The following is a 21,800-nucleotide window of genomic DNA, read 5'->3' as shown; positions in this document are numbered from 1 at the left end:
TATTGTGACAAATTGCCTGTTTCTTTGGATACTTACCTGCCTGGGAATCCTCTGGCTTTGTTTTCCTGTTTGGACTGAATACCAGTGATTATGTTATTGATTCAAGGACAGTTCTGACTTCTTTGTTTTGTAGATGGTTATCTAGACTATATGTTACTTTATACTTATATACTGTCATATTTGAAGTCCACCTAATTTATTGGACAGTTGAACAAACAAAAAAAAATTAATTTTCTTTTAAATTTGTCTTTGCTGACATCTCCTTACATTAATAAATGATTCATATTAATGACTCACCACACCACTGTTTAATATGATAAATGTGAAGCAATAACGAGGACTTTCCCAATCAACTGATCACAACACATATTAATAATATTACTGCACAAACAGTGGCTCAATTCCACAGCTTGAAGAAGCTCAACTAAATGTATTTATGAGTTTGTATTACACAGCAAAATAACAGTCTACAAGAGTAAAACAATATAACACTATTTTTTCGTGTATACTGAAGCACAGTAGAGCTTTTGTGCTGCTTCTGACCCTTCAGATAACCGCTACTTCATACTGTCACCTCAACATTAAATAACCACACACACTTTCTGCACACCATATTATTGGCTTTCGCACATCAACTCCTTATTAAACTTTTAAAAAAATCAGAAATATGTCCACATAGATTTCTATACATTAAACTGTACTGTGATTTTTCACTTTTGTCACAGATGAAGAGAGAAGTGGTCACCTTATTGCTACATTTTAACAGTGACATTATATGTACTAACCTGAACTGCATCAGCAGTGCCAGTTCGGCTCTGTAACAGTGTCTGCATACAGACATTTGACAGGCATATTGGAGGACTGTGTCTGGTAGCCCTGCTTTACAAAACACCCAGTTAGTGCAGGGGGAGCACTGCCATAGGAACCAGAGCTAAGAAAGTACAGTTACTACAGCAGGGAGGAACGGTGCAATTCACAGGGGATGTGTAGGCCGTTCTGCTTCAGAAGAGCAGCTTATGAACCCATTTTACTTTTCAAGTAAACAACACAACTCTGGTTTAATTAAATTTAACAAATGAAAATTTTCTCCGTTAAGAGCAAGTTGTGGCCTTTTCCTTTTTTATTTTTGTCTGGCTTCAATTCGAGCACTCGAACACATATAGACACATCCAACACACTTACAATTTAAGTACCTGTTTTAAGGCTTACATGAAACGCACATGCACAATACATTTGTCTGCAAAGGCAAACTTGGTGTGACATGTTGCATCTTGTAATATGAGCTTTTCCTAAGAGGAGCTGACAAGCGCTCTCGGGTGGATGTATGGTAACTGCAGCAAACATAGAGACAGGGAACATATACTGTGGGGCCAGTGAGACCTCAGCTCCAGGACAGGTTTCTGTTCTGGGATTTTCATCACCCCCTCAGACCCCTGTTTTTACCAGAGATGCTGGGTGGATCACAACAAGGTGCCTCCCCTGAGTGAAACCTTAAATAAGTGACTTGGTGACAAACTGGCAGGCATGCAACACAATCCAGAAAACATCCACTCTTCAAGCAACAGAAAAAATATATTACAGCTGGCTACAACTTGATTAAACTTCTGATAACAGTTGGATGGCGTGCATATTTAAAACAAACAGACCAACAGCTTATACACAGGACACTTGACTAAATATAGTGGCATTCAAAATAGAGGTTTAAAAAAAAAAAAAAAGAAAAAAATCTCTTACAAAGTGGATGTGCATGCAAAGCCTCCCACTACGTGTCCTCTACCACTTGTCAAATTAGGAAAATGTAGCTACTTGTAGCCACTCTGAAGTAATTTACAACAACACATTAAGCTTGACAATTTTCCATACAGACTGTAGCAGTCTGGTGAAAGCAAGACTGTCTGCCAGGCTAGTTTTTGGAGCCAAGCACTGCGCTAAGCCCCATTGACAGAGCCAGCTGAGAATTGGTGAAGCCTTCCAGAGAGTGTGTGAAGCTGAGCCACTGCAGAGTAATACTCTTGTAAAGGGCTCTACCTGCAGAGCCAAGGGTTTGACTGGTTTATCCTCTTAAAATCACCAAACAGGATTGCGGAGCACACCCTTTTCACCTTTCTCCTCCAGCTGTTCTGGTCAATGTCCTGCTGATCAAGTCAATTTATCCCTGACTTCCAAACTATTCAAAGCTTTTTGGCAACATGCTGCAGGCATAATATAAAAAATGAGTGAATATTTGCAAAATAAAAATGAAGTTTATCAGTTTGAACATTAAATATCCTGTCGTTGCAGAATATTCAGTTGAATGTAGGCTAAACTATTTGCAGATCCTTGGATTTATACATTTTACACAAAGTCCTAACTTCATCACAGCCCACTGAAGTACCTACAGTTATTTGTGCTGTAAACATATTGGTCTCTCATTCCTGTCCTTTCCACCCCAACCAGTTGAGGATTTGGGGAGGAGAACACATCATTACTTAAATATTTGTATGAATTGGATCGAATGTATGTGTCCGTAAAGTTCCCTGAGATGACACTGTTGGGAAGTAGTGTTATATAAATAAAGCTGAAAGGACTTGAATGAAACATTTGTCATTTCTGCTTGACAAACTGTGGAAACCTTGAAGTGATGCTCAAACTGTTTGATTGATGGAGTTTGTGCTGATTGTCTGAATAATTATTGGTTACTATTCTGGAACAAAAACAGTTTCATGAAATAATATTTACCCTCAGTGGAAAAATAACCCCGCTGGCCTACACTAAAAAATATGAATCAGGTTTCACTGTAATGCTTTATAGCGCGGAAGGAAAGAGTGCTTAACGCCCTGGAGAAAAATTGTTTTTAAACCTGAAACCAACAATCAATAAGTCATTTTCAAATTATGTAAGATATGATGTCTGTCATTATAGTTGGGTTGACAACAACAATTCTGACATGGAAACTGGGAAATCTCCTGAACGACAGGTTGAATGCAAGAATCAAGACTTCATCCAATAATTCCATGGTGAGCTGCTTAAAAGGCAACAAATTGATACCTTTCAACCTTTTTAGGAATAAAGATTGTGAATGCAGAATTAATTTTTTTCACTAGACTGACTACAGGCTCAGGCATATCCAAAGATTCAGTGAGTCTGACCCAAAAAGTACTATGAATTAAACCGCATGTGCATCACCAGAGCCTCCATCAGTTACCCCACACAGATGCGTTTGGGTCGCTTCAACCATGAAATGACCTATTCTACATTCATGAGGCTGACAAATCAGACAAACACAGTTTCATAATCACAAGTAAATCATATTTTTCTTTGACAGAATCCTAGACATTCACTTTTTCACACGTTTCAGTGATTTCTTTTTTTCTTTTTCTAAAGAAAAAAAAACAGAATCAGTGTCCCATCACACACCACCATTTCATGGTGCTTTGGTATGTGTTAATTTGCAGATGTAGGTCACACATCTGGACATCATACGTCTGGACGTCACACGTCTGGACGTCACACATCGTTCAAGATGTTTGTCATTTTCTGACACAGACTTTGTGTGAGTTTAACCTTGTGTCACACGTGTTTCGAAAACTAATTCTGAGACTCTTAATGCAGCGCAGAACAATACCCACATTGTTGATGTGCTTGAAGATCGGTCAAATCTCCAACGGGTTTCATACATAACCATAATTCTCCCTACCGTTGAGTCCAGTTAAGGCTTGCGGGGAATCTGCAGTCTATCCATTCTTGCTGTGAGGCTGCAGCGCTAACCACTGAGCCACTGTGCATTCCAATTTAATATTATTTATTAGATTTTAGTCTCATTTTAACCTTTTCCCAGACTCCAGAAGTCATCTTTTATTGTCCAGCACTGCTTATCAGCACCCCCATTTCATTTTGTATCACACAAGTTTCGAAAAAAGTACTTTTGGTCACAAGTTTGTTTGTGCTTTCAGGTTCCAGATGTGTCTTAAAGAAAAATTTGTCATTGTGACCCAGACTTTTTTTCTGTTAGCCGCAATGTCACACTGACTGCAAAATAATTTGTAGGTGTGAAATGAAGCGTTGCTGTCCTTCTGCTGCAAGGCTTCCAGACTTTTTTACACTTGCTGTCCATCTGAAGACCAGCTCCACTGTCCATCACCTCATCCATCCATCTGTTCTCTCTTTCAAGGTTTCTTATCAGTAAAGGAGGTTACAGCACAGTTCACAGATGCCCACGCTGTCACCCTGTCTATCACCTGCAGTCCAGGAAAACTACTGGCTCTAATCTTGTATCTTTGAGCTGTTGCCACGGTGAGAGGGTTACCTGTACCAACCAACTGCTTTATCTCTGACCAGCAGAGGAGAGACTCTCCCACCTGAACACACGGCTGAACAGCTGCGTACAAAAGGTATGCATATGTATCCCACTCCTACACATCTACGTTGGACATTACACTGCATAAGTGGATGTTGGCAGGTGTGTGTGACATCTCTGTTTACCACAAGCAGGTGCATCTGTGTACAAGTATTCACCTGGAGACTCATATATGCAATCCTCTCAATACACCTAAACATATAGTGCTATAAAAACACACACTTTACACTCCCACAGACTCTCAGCATGAAGAAAGTGCAATAATGACAAGTACGCTAAAGACCCAGATAGGGACAGAATATTCTTTATCACTTGACGGTGCATGGCTTAATTTTAGAGACCATTTTTTATAGTCTGGCCTGAAAGATTTATCAGCCGACTCTGCCGCTGCACTTTCTTCGAACATACAGTTACTTCCACTGAACAAAAGGACATTACACTGAGCTGAGAGAACTCGTCAGTATGGTTTTTTAAGCCATTTCCCATTAAATTTCATTTCTGTGGGAAAAAAAAAAACAGAAGCAAAAAAAAAAAAGTTAATTTAAAGTCAAACACAATAAATTTGACAGCGACTAAAATTAAGAGCTGGGATTGAAACGAGGAATAAAAGTTTTGCGAGTAAAAATGCAGCTCAGTAGAGCTAAGCAAATTTGCATTTAATCAATTTGGAAAAAGGTTTTAATGCAAAGTTAGCTGCCGAGAAGTTGTGTCCACGCACACACTCGCACAGAAGCACACACTCCAAGAACTCATCACTCCAACGACATTTCATTGTGCAATCCATCTTAATCAGCTAGCCCATCAGAGACAATATATCCTCCCCTCCATCTCCCTCTCCTTCTCTAGATGGAGTGATTGAGGGGTGTAAAGAGGAGGATGTTTCTGCCCAATGTCTCCTCCCCCCACATGTTTATCCCCCACCCATCCTCCTCACCAGGACAGCTCTTAAGTGCTTGTGGGTTTTTATGTTTGTAGTGTTTTATAGGAGTGGGCAGGAGCCAGGGGCTGTAAAAGTGTGGGAGGAGGGCGGGTGTAGGGGAAGCAGAAGCAGCAGGAGGAGCTTAGAATTACTGTAAATCCAGTCTTTATTGAGAAAGACTAAACGACAAACGGCGCACACCCAACCTCCCTAAAACGCCCAGTTCACTTGATCAATGAGTGCTGACTGAGGGTGGGAGGAAGGGAGGTAAGACCAAGTTTCCACCTGTTAATTTGCTGGTCTGTGGTGCCCGTGATAGGCTGTGTAATCAGAGGGGCTAAAAGAGGGCAGTCGGCAGATGTCTTCCCAAGTGGCGAGTATATATTTTACAAAAGTGCAAGTTGAAACAAAATGTGAAAAAACTGCAAAGAAAGAAGACATGACTGCACAGTTAACATGTTCAACAAAACATATCTGAACTCAAAGTAAACTCAATAAATCTCACATGTACGTTGCTACATTCGTATGGCCTCCTCCATGCAGACCAGCCTTATATCACCTTGGATCCTGTAAACTCACTGGCTGTAGCAGAGAGCCCTGTGTGTTTTGGAGCATTGTGGCTCATCAGACGGGGCTGCAGAATGAGGGAGGCTGGATTGGCCAAGTGTGTGCGTTTGGGCGTCTTCGGGGTGCACACTCAAAGCGCATTCACAACATGCTGGATGTGTGCTGGGTGTGCGCTCAACGAGCACATTTTGGAGGCATTTCGATGCACATCGAGTCAAATCGGCTTCCCATTTACAGAAACCGCAAAAGGGGCAAAAGATGTCAAAGTACGTCTTTGACAGCCAATGAGTTAACCTTATAAATAAAGCAATCAAATTAAATATTTAACAAACAAAACTGTTTTAATTGGATAAACCGAACTACATGCATTAATAATCATCTTGTTTTAGAAATATGTTTATTTCATTCAGTTTCACGCAAAACAACAACCAAACCAGAAGCTAACGTTGTTCAACTTTATTAAACACATATGGTTAATTCACGAGTGTTTATGTGAAACAGTGGCAAACAGTGTGGACTCACCCCCTTTGTCACAGTGCCATTTTGTCTGGACTGATTTGTATCTACACATACAAGTGTGTGCATTTTTTCTGTGTACGTACATGTATGTGCTAACTGGTCTCTGCCAGTTCGGCCTGGAAGCCCCCTCTTAACATACCCACCAGTCTGCCAGTGCAGCATATAATTGGCCACAGTTGGCTTCAATTGAATGTTTGCTGCCTTAGGGGCTAAATGATGCTTCAAGGCCTTTCAGAGCAGCCAGAGAAAATCCACCACACTCCCCTCCACATGTCAAAAACCAAAGGCGCTGTCATGGAGGCTTTCTGGAACTGGAGCTTTGCTGTTAGATCTGCAGCAGGAAAAGTTTATCTCCTAAATGAGTGTAGCAAAATGACTTCATCTCTCCTCACTGCTCTCTTTCATTTCAATGTCATATCACTTTAAGCATGACTGCCACTCAAAACCTCTTAGTCAATCAGTTCGTCATCAAAGGAAAGGTCAGCAGCTTAGTCAACAAAATGACCACAGAGAAAGTAAGCTGAACAGCCAATCAGTCAGACAGAAAAGGATGAATGAACTCTGTTACCCAAAGCTCCTTTGAGGGTACCCCGTACCTGCTAGTTGCTATGGCAATGCAGCCTGAGATTTAAATACTAGCCTGTGTCCTCTCCCCACTTCCCTTTTATCTCCTTTTTTCCACTCCTCCAGACTCTTCTCTTGGTTATTGTTACTCAGAGCGCTGACTGTCCCTCACGCTCCATGTCTCAGTCAGGTTTCCTCTGGCATTGTTGAGTTTTTTTTACTGTCCCTCCCCTCACCTTGTCTCGTCCTCTCTGCAAAATGACACTTTACTAGCTGTTCCTCTTGTTAATCCTGTGCCACTCTGCATCCTGCGGCTCTGTAAAAACTCCTGTAAAACACATTTCCTATTGCAAACTCGCCTTCCCAGTCACACAGACAGTTACTTTCTGTATAAACACATAATTACTTAAATATTTGCAGGCAGATGAATGTGTAAATGCTTGAAAGTGCACACGCAAACAAGCAATAACCCTGTAAATTAGAGTATACAATCAACATATTCATTGGATGTTGGCACAACATCAACCTGCTGACAGTCAACTGCCAGTGAAAATTCATAATTTTCAGCTAAAGGCTCATCATCGAGCATCATTTAAGCATGCTGGCCTGCCTCACTCTCCCCTGATGCATCGCCTGTGCCAAGGCACCGATTACATTTTCCCCAAATGCCCAACACTCCTTCCAGCAAAAATGATCCTGTATAAATAAACTGGTTCATGGCTCCATCTAATGGTCACCACAGAGACTAATCATACTTTTCGGTGCCTTAAAACCTCATCTGATGGAAGAACATAAATAATGTGATCAAATTACATTAACCTATAAAAACATGTTTTAAAAATATTTTTATTTGATTATTTATCAACCAAAACATGTTGGTACATTCCTGTTGTCATCAATTTTGTTTGGTTTCTTTAATATCTTATTTAACTGGTCATAATTACATCTGTTTGCATTTTTATTTTATTATTGTATTCATTTTTAAGATGATGTGGGGTCCAAAACTAACTTTCCGTATGGTTAGTCAGTGATGTATCAGTTAGCTTTGTGACATACTGGCACGCAAACCCCACTTTATCAGATTCTAGGACCCTCACTATGCTCTGCAGTAGGTGTGTTGCAGCAGGGAAACTCCTAACACTTGCAGGACTGCAGTTCTTGGAGACCCAAGCTGCGAACACCTGGAATAGGCATTTCTTCAGCAGGGACACTGAATGATAGTTTAGCACTGCTAACATCACTATAGTTCATGAAAAGCAGTCTGTCCAGAGTTTGTGTGGTAAACTAACATCAACACTACCTTGCTGCTATTGTGTCTTTGCTTACTTGTAAGGTTTCTGAGGAGCAATGCAAGAGTCCCAAAGACATTTAATTTGTTATTATTCCTCTGTTCTCGTCTTACACTGCTTTTACAAAGGTTCAGAGTATTTTGACAATCATCTGAAAGCCTGTGGCCGTCTCTCCGACTCACTGATAAAAGCATAATACTCATTATCACAGCACAAACAGCCCTCACAGGTGTTTTGTGCTGAATTTATGCAAATGCACAAGTGTACTAGAGGCTGTCCAAAGGCCTTTTAATGTCTAATCCTTTTTCATGTTTCCCTGTGATGGCTCCCAGTCATGTCATTCTTGTGCATACGTTTCTTTATTCCCCAACAGAGTTTAGTCTTTGTCCTTTTCCCTTTTACAGAAAGGTTATGCTCACTTCATCGTGTGAGCAAATTGATAATTGGGTGCTAGGTAAGATTATTGAGCTTAAACCACCAGAAAAGAACACACACAAAGACACACTTACCTGCATTGACAATAGCATCTATCTCCAACATAGTGATGTCACCACTGTAGACAGAAATCTTTTGATCCAACTTTTCATTCCTCTGGTAGCGACTTGGCTCAGGACCACCTAACGATGAGAAACAAAGTTAATCAGAAGATGCATAATGACGATTATGTCTCAATACTTATAAAATACTACAATTTTACTCCCATAACATGCTAACAGACATGCCCACATCCAACTTCAGTGTCCTCATCTATTTAATTAGTTTGATTAATTCACAAAAAAATAATTTATGTTGATATAACAAATATGTATTTTCAATTTGAGTTGTTTCCAAATCCTGCTGTATACTTAAAATTTGGACACACTTTCCTATTAAATCCAATGGGGAAGTGTGTCCAAACTTTTGACTGGTACTGTATATATGTATACATTTCTGAATTACAGAAAAAATTCCCAAGAACTACCTCTTAACGTGGACCAATGTGTCAGTAGATGAAGTTGGGTGATGCTGACCTGCTGTGGGAGTCCACACTGGGATTTCATCCAGTGGCACTGAGCTAGAGGTCCTGTAGTAGGGACGCCTGTCTTTCACTGACAGGGACAGCAAAACCTCTGGGATTGAAATTAGAAAAGACAGTGGAACTAAATATATTGCCAAATATATCTGTTGAGTATTCATAAAACAATAAAAGTCGATAATTACACCATTAGTGACAGACATAAGAAAAGTTTGAATAATTAGATTTTTGGTTCAGCCTCAATTTGTAATTGGTATTTCATGATTTCTGTTTTGTTTTGGGGTTGTTGGGGTTTTTTTGTGTTGTGACTGTAATCGTTGGAGTTTCTCACTGACATTACAAAAGAAATGTGTTGTTTCTAATGAGACCAATAAAAGGTCACATCCACCAGAGAAAGGCCGAACATGGGTATGTGTTGTGACCAGCTGACAGAACAATTCTCTTCTTTGTTTACAGACACTGCAGTTCATTTGTTGTAAATAAAAGGAACGAGCTCGAATGAAGACTCTCACCCTTGGTCTCCTCCCACTTTCCCTCTGAGTCCAGGTTCATTTTGAGGGCCATGGCGGTGACGGGTCCAGTGTGGAAAGACTGGACCAGAGCAGCTGTGCTCAGTCCGAGGACAGCACCGACGGCAAGCTTGCCCAGCCAGCCTCTCCTTCCCCTGGGTGAGGAAGAACCTGTAGCTTGGCTGGATCTCCAAAATGCTGTTGTCGTTGCAGTTGTTGAGAAGTTGTCAACTCGGAGAGCAGCATTAATATGGCCGCGTACAGGACTTGTTGCTGGCTTGTTTCCAAGCTGGAGGCTTCCCAGAGTAAAACTGTGCTTCAACTTGACGCCGGTTTGATGGAAGTCAGCACAGACACGGGCCAGGAGGCCGATGGCGCGTGGGGGGGCTCTGATATGTGACACTCGAGTTGATATTTGAAGTGCCATGCCCAAGTTACACCAAACCAGCAAGGTGCTGTAACGAACCAGAGCAGCGTCTCTAACAGTCGTTAGGTTTCACTTTCGGGAGGCAGGAGCTCACAGCGTTTACACGCGCTTCTCATGTGCCATATTTGTTTTGGAAGTCAACGTGTGGAATGTACCATTAACGGGGGGGCAACTGACAGTGGCTTTTTTTTTTTTTTTTTTTTTTTTTTTTTTTTTATATCAGCTACATTTGGTTAACCGGTGTTAATATTAAAGCATCAATACAACCCTGAACGAACAGGTCGTTTAACCAGCAGTGTTCTACTTTTACATCCTCACAGATTTTAAGCCATGTTTCGTGTAACAAGGGAAGGCTGTTGTATTTATGAGCTGATGTTGCCTTCACAACCATCGTAAATTTCACTTTAAAGACACAGTGGTCCGTCCTACATGCTAACACACAATAGGAAAAGGATGATTTTAGAGAACTCGGGTGTGTTTGAATGTGGGTCATTGAGTATACACGCTTTTTATTACAAATAACGTTTAACAGAAAATCTTTTGCATAAAACTAGACATCTGGTGTAAAAAGAAAGAAAATTGTAGGATGACCGAAAGTTGGATCTTCCGTGAAGTCAACGCTGCTGGATCGCAGAGATCGCCTCCTACAGGATAAAGTAACTAAATGCAAAAAGAGGGGAGTAAAGTTCATTTATTGTAGTTAAATTTTCTCTAGTCAAAGGTGAAGTCCACAATTAGTGTTATTTAAAAAATAAACTATTTTCAATTTTTCAGTGTAAAATGCAGATATGTGTTTCCTAAAATGTGACACTAACACAACCTGTCAGTCAAAACTTGAGCCCTTTTGACATTTCCGCCTGGCGGAAACTGACAAAAAAAGGAACAAGCCTTTCTGACAGAGGTGACACAAGCAGCACAAGCAGACAACACCACAGACCACAACCCGCCCTATCCGAACGAAGCAAAACTACAGCAGCATTCTGACAGAAAAACTGGAAACTTCTTCACAGGTCTGACAGAGTCTCAAGGGGCCCCATCGTTTCCATTCCTCAAAACCTTGGACAAAGGAGACTGACGGTATTGTCTTTTAAAGTGTGTCTGTGGGGTACAACAGTCTGAGAGAAACCATTCAGCCAGAGAGAAAGTCAGGCTAGTCAGTGTATGTATGAGATCCCTGTAACAGAAATGCAGCTCACTGGTCATTTATGAAGTCAGATCACTGTAAACTTTTGTTGCAGACAATGACAAACAGGTCACAGATCAGAATTTATCATCAGAAATAGCAGATTAAAAAGTTTCAACCTACAACCAAATGCACAGGTTCAGGCATGTCAACTTTGCAGTCATAGCACTGTGAGAACTAACTTCTGAGAATTTAAGAGGCAAAAAAATAAGCATTTTAATAATAAAATAACTTTTAAGTAGGCCCACATTTTCATGCATAAGCAGAGAGGCCTGCTTTAACAATGGATGAAAAAACACGCCCTGGGCGGGTCAGAAAGCGGAAATGTGCATCCCTGGTGATAGTTCAAATCAGAAACAGGAAGTACTCATCATTTTGGACATGCTCTTCTGTGTGTGTGTTTGTGTGTGCGTGTGTGTATGTGTGTGTGTGTTTGTCTGTCTGTGTGTCTGTGTTACTCAGCATCATGTGACACTGAACCACAAATTAAAGTTCTTTTTTTTTCTAAGCTGATTGCCAAAGGTTTGATTTTTTTACTTACAAAAATTTTTGTGAGGGAGCGATAGTATTCATTCATCGTTGTGATGATGTTTTACATGTCACGATCTTGTTTTGGAGTCTTTTAAATATATTTGTTTTGCTGTATGAACAATTTATTAATGTATCAAAGTGAAAATATTTCTCATGTACAGCAGGGTCTGAATTCATAATCAAAACATCTTTCAAGACTTTTTTATTCTGAACCCCGAGGAGTTGTTTGATAAATGTGTTTGAAAAAAAATGACTTAAATAATTAATTGTAATTCTTGTTCATCTTTTCTTCATCAGAAATGTCACATATTTTCATTACTCTGTCCTGAAAAGAGTACCTGATGCTCACATGTCCTTTTTTTATCAGATAGACAGTGTCGCTACAGCTATCTTCCCTTTTATTTTCCTTCCATTCCTCGTTTCTCTTTTCCTCCGCTTTCCTTTAAACTTCTTTCAACTCTTCTCTGGTAGATCTGTCTGGAATCTAACCGATTCTCTCTTCATTTATTTTTATTCATTTATTTAATACAGGGACAATGCACATAAACATTTCTGTAAATATGCCAGAGTTAGCCAGAAGGTTATTTTTCATCTGCAGTCCCTGGACAGATGTTAAAAGTCATCATAGAAGAACAAAAAAAAAATTACATATTTAGACGAGAACATTAGTATAATACATTTAGTAAAAGTAACATTTAGGCTAAAAGTATATTGGCGGCAGAACACACCAACAATCAGAACAACAAACAAAAAATACATAACCACACATACATTCACACAAGGCAAGATGACAGTGACAGCAGATTTAGTTCATGTTGACAGCCCAGATTATCAGTGAACCATTTCTTTAGCTGTGTCTTAAACAAATTTTATGTATTTAGATTTCTGATGGTTACCGGCGTTAAGTTCCAATCCGTAGCAGCTCAAACAGAAAAAGCGGTCTGACCAAACACACTTTTTTAAAGTTTCTAAACTCCCTGTCTTTCTTACAGCATGGCGGCTTGGGACCTGTCAGTCACAGTGGAGGACCTGGGGCCTGATACCCCACCTGTCACCCTCAGTGTTACCTCTGACCTCCACATCGGAGGGGTTATCCTTAAGCTGGTGGAAAAGACACGTGGGTTACTTTGTGTGGCTTCATCAGGCTCTCTTGGGTCAGACTGCAGAAGCTTAAAATAGACACATTTCCATGTACTTGTTTATGCAGGAACATTTACAGTAATGTAGGCGGTTAACACTTCATATTGCAAAACATGTTCATAACTAACCCACAACTTCTGATAATTTCCTTTGTAATTAATCAGTAAATATTTCAATGCTTATTATTTTCCATACTATTTTGACCCTTCTTTTAGATCATTGTGAGTAAAGCTTCACTCAGGATTTCCAGTTTATTCAATAGCGACGTGTAACAGTTCATAAACAGGATTTGCGCTGACAGTGGACTAAACAAACAGGCATAAATAAGGATTGACCCTGACGTGATTTGAACACGCAACCTTCTGATCTGGAGTCAGACGCGCTACCGTTGCGCCACAGAGTCAGCTGACTGCAATCGTGTTAATAAATGATATAGAGTCAGATGTGAGTCCTGCGTCTGTATGGTGACAGACACAGGACTGCATAGGATGGCCTACATAGAATCCTTTCAGAATCAATTCATTTTAACATTGTCACATGTATGCAAAGACACTTTGGCAGGAAATTTGTATTACCCTCACAAATACAACATAATTTCATTTTTAGAGATACAAAATGAACTTTAGTTTAATTTCCAGCTTTCAAACTAGAGCTGCATGATATATCATCTGTACATTGTCATCACAATGTATGTGTGTGCAGTAGTTACATTGCAGGTCATGCCATCTAACAGGCAAATGAACTTGATGTTTTCATCCATTTAAACAGCATCAGACACTCAGGTTCGTGTATTGCCAATGGCAATAAACAAACTTTTATTGTAAAACACAATTTACATTTTCCCATTATAACTCTTATTTTGTAATATAAACTCTCATACGGACAAAAAACGCACTTATTGAACCATAATTTTTGCCAATTTAAATAGCTTTCTTTTCTGTTTATTGTCATCAATAAGTAAATTAACGAATTTGTTAAAACAAAGAATCAAGCATTTTCCCTGAGCATCACTGCTTGAAACTAATATCTGTCAACCATCAGTGTGTTTAGTCACAGCTGTGTGCTGCTTTGTGCGTGTGCTCTGCAGAGATCAAGCGCGACTGGTCAGATCATGCACTGTGGTGGGAGCAGAAACAGCGATGGCTCCTGCGGACAGCCTGGACTCTGGAGAAATACGAGATCCATGCTGATGCCCGGCTGCTCTTCATAGCTCAGCACAAGCCCCTTAAACTGGGTCTGCCCAATGGCATCACCCTGAGGCTGCGAGCCTGCTTCTCCAACCCTGTTTTTCAGACCGTAGTGGGAATCTGCAGAATGCTTAGTAAGTTTTTCTTTTATTTCCTATAAGCTTCTACCTTTCTTCTCCTTTATGAGAAACTGGTTTATGAAAAAAGAGAAGAATGAATCTATCTATTTTACATGGAGAAGTATGCAAAGTAATCTGCATCCATGTCAAGGAGTCTGATTCTCAGGTGCATTACAGCAGGAAAGGTCACTCTTCAGTGTTTTGTTTATTCCTGTGCTCACATTGTAATACAGCTGATAATAAATTCAGTTGTCATTTGAGTCGACTTATTGCACTCTGACAGGCTGTAAAACCTTCACCATCTGGGGCATGCTTTCATTTAGTCTAATTTTGGAACTTCTTGCTCTCAATTCCTCACCAGAAATCCCCAAACAGGCTGGAGGGGAAATAATTAAATCTGTCTGTGAAAAAGTATCTTGTTTGCAAAACAGAGTGTAAAAAACATTCTGATTTGCACTAAAACCCCTAAATACATTGGTCTCCTCAACTAAGCACTTTCATTTGCAGGCAGCTTAGGTTTTATAAATGGTTCCAGCTTATTATTGAAGAGTTTAGCAGCTCTTATTGAATCATATTCTAAAGGCTCAGAAATCACATTAACTTTCAGTACAGTTTACAAGCCATTTTGTGTCTTGTACTTTGTTTTCCCCGTAGTCCTTTCTTCTTTTGCCATATTGCTACATCTTTACTTACAGCCTGTTGTAGGTTATTGCGACACTTTAGAAAAACTGCTGCCATCTAAACTGGGAGTTCAATGGTCATCGTTCAGAAAGACACAATATTCAAGATATTACAAGAGAAAATCAACTCTTAACCATGTGGTGTACCATTATTTGCATATTTATATCAGATAATTATGTGGCAAGTTAAAACAGCCCAATTCAGCAACAACAGACAGATTATCCGCTAACCATAGATATTACAATCCATTGTTCCTTTAATTACCCGGATCTGATTCAAATACACAGCCTTCTGATCTGGAGTCAGACACACTCCCATTGCACCACAGAGCCTTAAGGAAAGATGATTAAGTGCTATTATCTCCTCTTATCAATGCTCACAGTAAGGATATGTACAGTCTAATACTGCTCTAATAGATCCTGAATCTCTAACTGCTCATTTATTTATACTGAGACAAAGTCATACTGCACAACTTTTTCCAGCTTAAAACTCCGCTTCTGACTCATTCTGATTGTACACTGAAATTTATCATGCACTTTCTCTGAGCCATCATTGGTCTGTAACGTCCAGCGGCTGAAAAAGCTGCGCTTCATAACTTTTTCTTTCCAGCCTGGGGCATCACATGACAGCTGAAACTAAATGTGATCACACTGGCCTCTTTGGTTAAATATAAATTCAAGAAGGCCTTATCAGAGGAAACAAAGAAATACAGAGACAAAGTGACAAGAGTCTACACTGGACTGATTTTTACTGCCTGGAGAAAGGATGTAAGACGGATCCTGAATTAGCTCATGTTAGTGAACACTAAAGGGAGAGAATGCACCTAAGATTAGTTTTGTCACTTCAATAGTGTAGTCAGGATTCTTAAACCGGGGCTTTTCATCTCCTGTCCTTCAGGGTCTCTGCCTTTTGGATGAAAGACCACCACAGGGTAAATGGCTTGCTGTGATCATTGCAGCTTATCTTTTTTTTTTCTGAGAACGTGCAATTTTAAGATTGCACAAGTCTCATCAACTTTCTGGCCAAAGAGGTGAGAGACAGTCAGTTGGTAATGCAGAAGCCACTCCTGGTCCTTCTTCAAGTCACATCATAAGTGGAGCCAGAGTACAGACTTGAACATCGCTGACCATGTGATTTTAAAAAAAGGGAATTGAAAAGTGGTGTTACGTTCTCTTGTTGTCAAATAATGTTTTACATGGTACAGTCAACTAGGTCTGTTTCACTCAGCTGTTCTCGATTTCATCTTCCATGTCAGACAGTTTTTAATGTGGGAAGGATCAGTTCATTATATTCACAATCCCATGTAAAACTGCAAGGACACCAGAACAGGGGTACACATGATCTACTGTATCTGAAAGGAGTCCTGTTGTCACCTCTGCATATACTGTTGCTCAGTGTTACTACATATTTGTATCCATCAGTATTTACTTGATAATAACGTCCTCCAGCAGATCATTTAATCCAGTTTTGAATGTATTTTTTCTGCTATTTCTACAGACATCCGTCACCCCGAGGAGCTCTCTCTCCTACGTCCTGTGGAAGAGAAAAAGAAAAAGAAGGATAAAGATTTGACAGAAGAGATCTACGACCTGACAGCGGTGCCCCTCTCCTCAGGTACACTCATCACATTTTATTTACATCGATGACATTGCTTTTATAGTTTAATCAGTTTTGCTTTCAAAACTGCTGTGTTGTAACCATAGTAACAATCATGTCTTAGTCTGACACAAGTCCACATCTTTATCTGACAAAGAAATCTAAGCAGATATTCTTACTTTCTTTTTTTTTTTTTTTTTTTTGGCAGTATCCCGTCCCTCCCTGTATAACGGCATGCCAGCTCACTTTGCTGACTCATCGCAGATGGAGGCCATCTACAAGATGTTGTCAGTCACTCAGCCTCCTCCTACCCCGGAGGTCATAGCGAAGCAGTACCGCCCAGCCAGTGTGGTGGACAAGGCTCACATCAACGGCAGGTATGCTGAACTAATTATCCTGAACTCACAGCTGTAGCTGTAGGCTTAAGTGAGAGGCCTGGAGTTCGAATGTGTATTATCTCATGAGTGTGTTGTTTTATAGAGATACCATTAAAGAACCGTTGTTTACTACTGAACATTACTTGGAAATGTCAGAAGAGCTATAGTATAAGGAAAAGTATCAGAATAAGAATCCGTGTCATTGCCATTGTCAGTGAGAGGTTTCACAAACTAGGAAAGCGGTGTTCAGTGAAGTACTGTCACTTTGAGATAAGGAAGCTAATTTAAAAGTTTTTAAGAAACAATAGCTTTCACCTTCCACAGCTCCATCTTTTAATTTCTCTTTTTCAAGAATAAAGCTGCTTTAAACCTTAATCATTGCAAAAGCAAACTGAAGATAAAAATTAGTAAACGTATAATACACTGAACCCCCATAATACAGTAGCCTACTGTATTCAGTGTGTGTAATGTTATTTATCATGTGGCGATCATATTATGTAGACTACATACGATTCATATATGTTACACATAAAATCTCAAAAATAAACAATATCTTTGTCTTTTAGGTGGCTGGACTCCTCCCGATGCCTGATGCAGCAGGGTATCCAGGAAAATGACAGAGTCTGGCTGCGATTTAAGTACTTTGCCTTCTATGATATGGATCCCAAGGTGTGTGCATGTGTGTCCATGGTAGTTTATATATACAGTGCTTTATCCCATTTCTAAACTCTTATGTTCCTTTTCATCTCTGCCCGTGCAGTATGATGTTGTACGTCTGACCCAGCTGTATGAGCAGGCACGCTGGGCCATCCTGCTGGAAGACATTGACTGCACAGAGGAGGAGATGATGCTGTTTGGAGCTCTGCAGGTAGAAACTATCACTGTGTATTGATGTGTAGGAAGTGAATATTTCTCTTGAAACTCTGAAAATCTCTCTGAAAATGTCAAAGAAGTTTCATGTTCAGGGTTTACTGCACCAAATGCGGTAATAAAGTATGTTAAAGCAGTTGGTGTTCAAATGTCTAAATTTACCCTTTTAGGCAAACTATTCAGTTTGAATCATTAAAAAAAACACTTAGTTATATTATATATATACATATATATATATATATATATATATATATATATATATATATATATATATATATATATATATATATATATATATATATATATATATATATATAGATATATATGTGTGTGTGTGTGTGTGTGTGTAAATTGGGAGTGAGAGAGAGCGAGACAAACAAACAGACAGACAGAGAGATTTTACAAAACCACTCAAAAGTTTGCGATAATTTTCCCACTGGATTTAATAGGAAAGTGCTCCCACACTTGTGCGGTGGTGTATATCAGTGCTTCAGAGGTTTATAAGGTAGCAAAAGCACACAGTTGGATGTTAAAGGTAAATGTCTTTCATGTTTTACATTCACACTGATGCAGTACCACATCAGCAAGGTCTCTGAGTCAGAGCCCCAGATGCTGACCTCCAATGCAGCTATGGATGACCTGGAATCCGCTTTGCAGTCGCTGGAGGTCAAGATGGAGGGAGAGAGCAGCTCTGCATCAGAACTACTGGTCAGTCAAATTTTACCCACTTACCTGAAAGTTGGATGTAATGCGATTGACACTCTATAATGTAAAACATAATGTACTTTAGAGGGATTTATGAATGAGAGACAACCAACAGAAAGTATCTCTCATTTATTTAATATTTGTGTTTCATACAGGAAAATATGACTGCACCAGAACTCAATGACTATTTGAAGATATTTAGGTAAGATTTATTTTCCAGACAAATATACATATATATGTGTGTATATGATGCTAAAATGTTCAGTTCATGTGTATTGATCACATCAGTCAGAGGGAGTTTTGTTGAACAATGCGATTGTTCTTTAGGCCCAAGAGGCTGACTCTAAAGGGATACAAGCAGTACTGGTTCAAGTTCCAGGATACCTCCATTTCTTATTTCAAGAGCAGAGAGGAGAGCATTGGAGAGCCCATTCAACAGATTAATCTCAAAGGTACAAAATGTCTGATTGAATCATTTTAATTGTTACATTTCTTTCCTATATAATCGACAATACAATGTCAACAATGAGACATTTAGTTTATGTGGCCTAGTTGCATTTTCATGCCTAGTGTCAGCCTAAAATGAACCATATACTTAAGTTTGGTGTAATGCTTACTAAGGAACCTTATCATTTATTAATACAGAGCTTCCCATATATAAAAAATGCTGAAGTGGAAATTTCTGTGACATGTTAATGGGGTCAATTTATTCTTGTTAGAGTATTGTGGTCCTCTTTAAGACTTTTTTCCTAACAAAGAAATGGTTCAAAAGGAGTTCATCTTTCTGCCTTTCCACACCTCCTCTTAACAGTTTACCAATAAATGTCTAATTGCAGTAGCAAATGTCACTTTTGAAATTGATTCACAGGATGTGAGGTGGCTCCAGATGTTAATGTGGCTGCACAGAAGTTCCTTATCAAACTACTGATACCAGCACCTGAGGGCATGAATGAAGTCTATCTGCGCTGTGACAACGTGAGGCTGCACACAGACCTTCTCATCTCTGTTCAACATCCTGTCTCTCTTGCCATTTCTATCTTTGTCTCGCCATTTCAGGTCTTCCCACAGTCACACCTGTCTTCTCACACCTTTCTTCTGTGGTTTATGTCTATAGGAGCAGCAGTATGCTCAGTGGATGGCTGGATGTCGACTGGCCTCCAAAGGCAAGAGTCTTGCAGACAGCAGTTACCAGAGCGAAATCAAGAGCATAAGTTCATTCCTGGCTATGCAAAAGACCAACTCCAGTTCCCATAGCAACGCAGCTGCCAGCGATGAGAGCATAAATCCTCACAGTCTGGTGTCACCACGCTACCATAAGAAGTACAAACCCAAACAGGTATTTGGAAATGATACAGTAAGTTTTAGTGTTTTTTTTTTTAAGAGAAAGCAACACATTGATCCAATATACTGTGCATCAGTAGTGGCACACGTTACCAACATAAATTAATTACATTTTATAAGCGGTACAGTGACATTGTGCAGCTGTGTTAATTAGACACTTATGCAACATCTCTATAGTTGCTCCAAAAGCAGCAAAACTGTAATTACAACTGACATTTTTCCTCATGCCCGCTCTTTCAGCTGACCCCTCGTATCCTGGATGCGTACCAGAATGTCGCTCAGCTCTCACTGACAGATGCAGTGATGCGTTTCCTGCAGATCTGGCAGGCCTTGCCTGACTTTGGACTCTCATACGTTGTTGTCAGGTTGAGTTTAAAGTTTAATTCAAAGCTTTCAAAGATTGATTCTGCGCCAGGCATTATATTACAGATAAAATTAAGTGTAGCATGGTTGTTATAAAAACTCTTGACATTCACTTTCCATTATACTGATCTGACACACATGAATAATAAAAGACATGCATATTTCAGAAAGACTATCTCACTAGTTGTGAGTAGGGTAATTCCTTCTAGGAGAAATAAAGACTCTTTATTTTATTTATTTATTTATTGTGGAAAGAAACACAATGAGAAATTATTGTTATATTTTTTTGCCCAATAGGTTCAAGGGAAGTCGAAAAGATGAAGTGCTGGGCATTGCCCCCAATCGTCTAATCCGCATCGACCTGGGTGTGGGGGATGTGGTGAAGACCTGGCGCTATAATAACATGAAGCAGTGGAACGTCAACTGGGACATACGACAGGTCAGACATTTTCTGTGCTAAGGTTTTCACCAGCGAAGGGCACTTTCATTTGAATTGCTTTTTGAAAACTTGTCCTGTTTGTAGTTGTGCATAAAGTGTTTTGCACCTAAATCAGTAAATATCACACCTGCAAATCAACAGTTAATATAGCAACATGCTAATAACTCAAACCAGACTGTGTCAGTGGCAGTACTAAAACTGGCATTGCAAGAATCAACCTCTACTTTAAAATGAGAACATAATGAGTCACTATAAATACAGTACAATGTATTTTGCTTGTTATTTGCAACTGAAATATAAAACCTTATACTAATGAACCTGTTTCTTTAACTAATGTTTGCCTTCTTTGTCTCTGGCTCATACAGGTTGCCATTGAATTTGAAGGAAATGTGAACATTGCCTTCAGCTGTGTGACTGCTGACTGCAAAATCATCCATGAGTTTATTGGAGGTTACATTTTCATGTCAACACGCAGCCGCGAGAAGAGCGATGTACTCAACGAGGAGCTTTTCCATAAGCTGACTGGCGGCCATGAAGCTCTCTAAGACTGTAACACGGACAAAAGAAATGGAACCTACAACAGCTCATCATCACATCTCCTGTGTGCCTTACATATGTGACTGTAAAATGTATATACATTCAGATGCAAATATACTACAACAGCAAAGCTCATAAGAAAACATCACAATTATTTTAGAAATGCTTCAGCTCAGTTTTTAAGCAGTATCAGGTATTAAGCTTATATCTGTTTTCCACTAGACTGTGTTGTTATCTGAAAGTTATATCCGTATTGAACTTAACACGTTCAGACAATCAAAGACTCAAGTTGTCCACATGCTGACTTCTCCTTGCCTTTATGATGGACTGCTGCTGGGCGAGGTTGCAGGACAACTGGTCCAAGATCAGCATAAACAATCCCACAGAAATGTTAATTGAACAGCCTAAGCAGCCAGCCATGAGGTTTTTTTTTCCAGCTCAGTGTAACATGAATTGTAACCAGCATTGCTCAACATAGATGGCTGTGCTTTGAGAAAAGTTGAAGACTTTGTCACAGACTTTTATTAAAAGCTGCACTTAGATTCAACCATATCATCACAGGAATATAAAAAAATGGTAGCAGAAA

At 39.6% G+C, this 21,800-nt stretch overlaps 2 protein-coding genes across 5 annotated transcripts in view; one reads left to right on the top strand and one right to left on the bottom strand.

Annotated features, from left to right (window-relative positions):
- The window catches only part of macrod1 (mono-ADP ribosylhydrolase 1), a 139,954-nt gene extending 129,696 nt beyond the window's left edge, over positions 1-10,258 (bottom strand). For all 4 annotated transcript variants that reach the window (XR_013771533.1, XM_079250611.1, XM_079250612.1 and 1 more), the window contains exons 1-3: positions 9,722-10,258; positions 9,205-9,303; positions 8,704-8,811 (exon numbers count right to left, since the gene is read on the bottom strand). Coding sequence is in view for 3 of the 4 variants with exons in the window: in XM_079250611.1 (XP_079106737.1) it covers positions 8,704-8,811; positions 9,205-9,303; positions 9,722-10,145 (631 nt within the window). In the remaining variant the exon portion in view is untranslated. The remainder of the gene's footprint in view (positions 1-8,703; positions 8,812-9,204; positions 9,304-9,721) is intronic.
- An 812-nt stretch (positions 10,259-11,070) lies between these two features.
- Positions 11,071-21,245, top strand: fermt3b (FERM domain containing kindlin 3b). Its single transcript, XM_079249982.1, has 15 exons — positions 11,071-11,222; positions 12,852-12,976; positions 14,087-14,320; positions 16,484-16,600; positions 16,791-16,959; positions 17,526-17,628; positions 17,720-17,827; positions 18,403-18,537; positions 18,690-18,736; positions 18,862-18,986; positions 19,403-19,509; positions 19,649-19,870; positions 20,116-20,240; positions 20,536-20,677; positions 21,043-21,245. Exons 2-15 carry the CDS (start codon positions 12,853-12,855, stop codon positions 21,220-21,222), a joined length of 1,938 nt encoding a protein of 645 aa, XP_079106108.1. The 5' UTR covers positions 11,071-11,222; position 12,852; the 3' UTR covers positions 21,223-21,245.
- Positions 21,246-21,800: the final 555 nt, after the last annotated feature.

This window comes from Telmatherina bonti (assembly GCF_933228915.1).
Source record: "Telmatherina bonti genome assembly, chromosome: 12".
Classification (NCBI taxonomy): domain Eukaryota; kingdom Metazoa; phylum Chordata; class Actinopteri; order Atheriniformes; family Telmatherinidae; genus Telmatherina; species Telmatherina bonti.
The sequence above is the reverse complement of the archived record's forward strand: the minus strand, read 5'-3'. Positions and strand labels throughout refer to the sequence as shown.

What these genes read in the sequence shown, in the direction of transcription:
- fermt3b (XM_079249982.1), top strand. Translation starts at nt 12,853, where the DNA reads ATGGCGGCTTGGGACCTGTCAGTCACAGTGGAGGACCTGGGGCCTGAT. An exon ending in AAGGCTCACATCAACGGCAG is followed by an intron (nt 16,960 to 17,525) that starts GTATGCTGAACT and finishes TTTGTCTTTTAG; the next exon opens with GTGGCTGGACTCCTCCCGAT. An exon ending in CTCTCATACGTTGTTGTCAG is followed by an intron (nt 20,241 to 20,535) that starts GTTGAGTTTAAA and finishes TTTGCCCAATAG; the next exon opens with GTTCAAGGGAAGTCGAAAAG.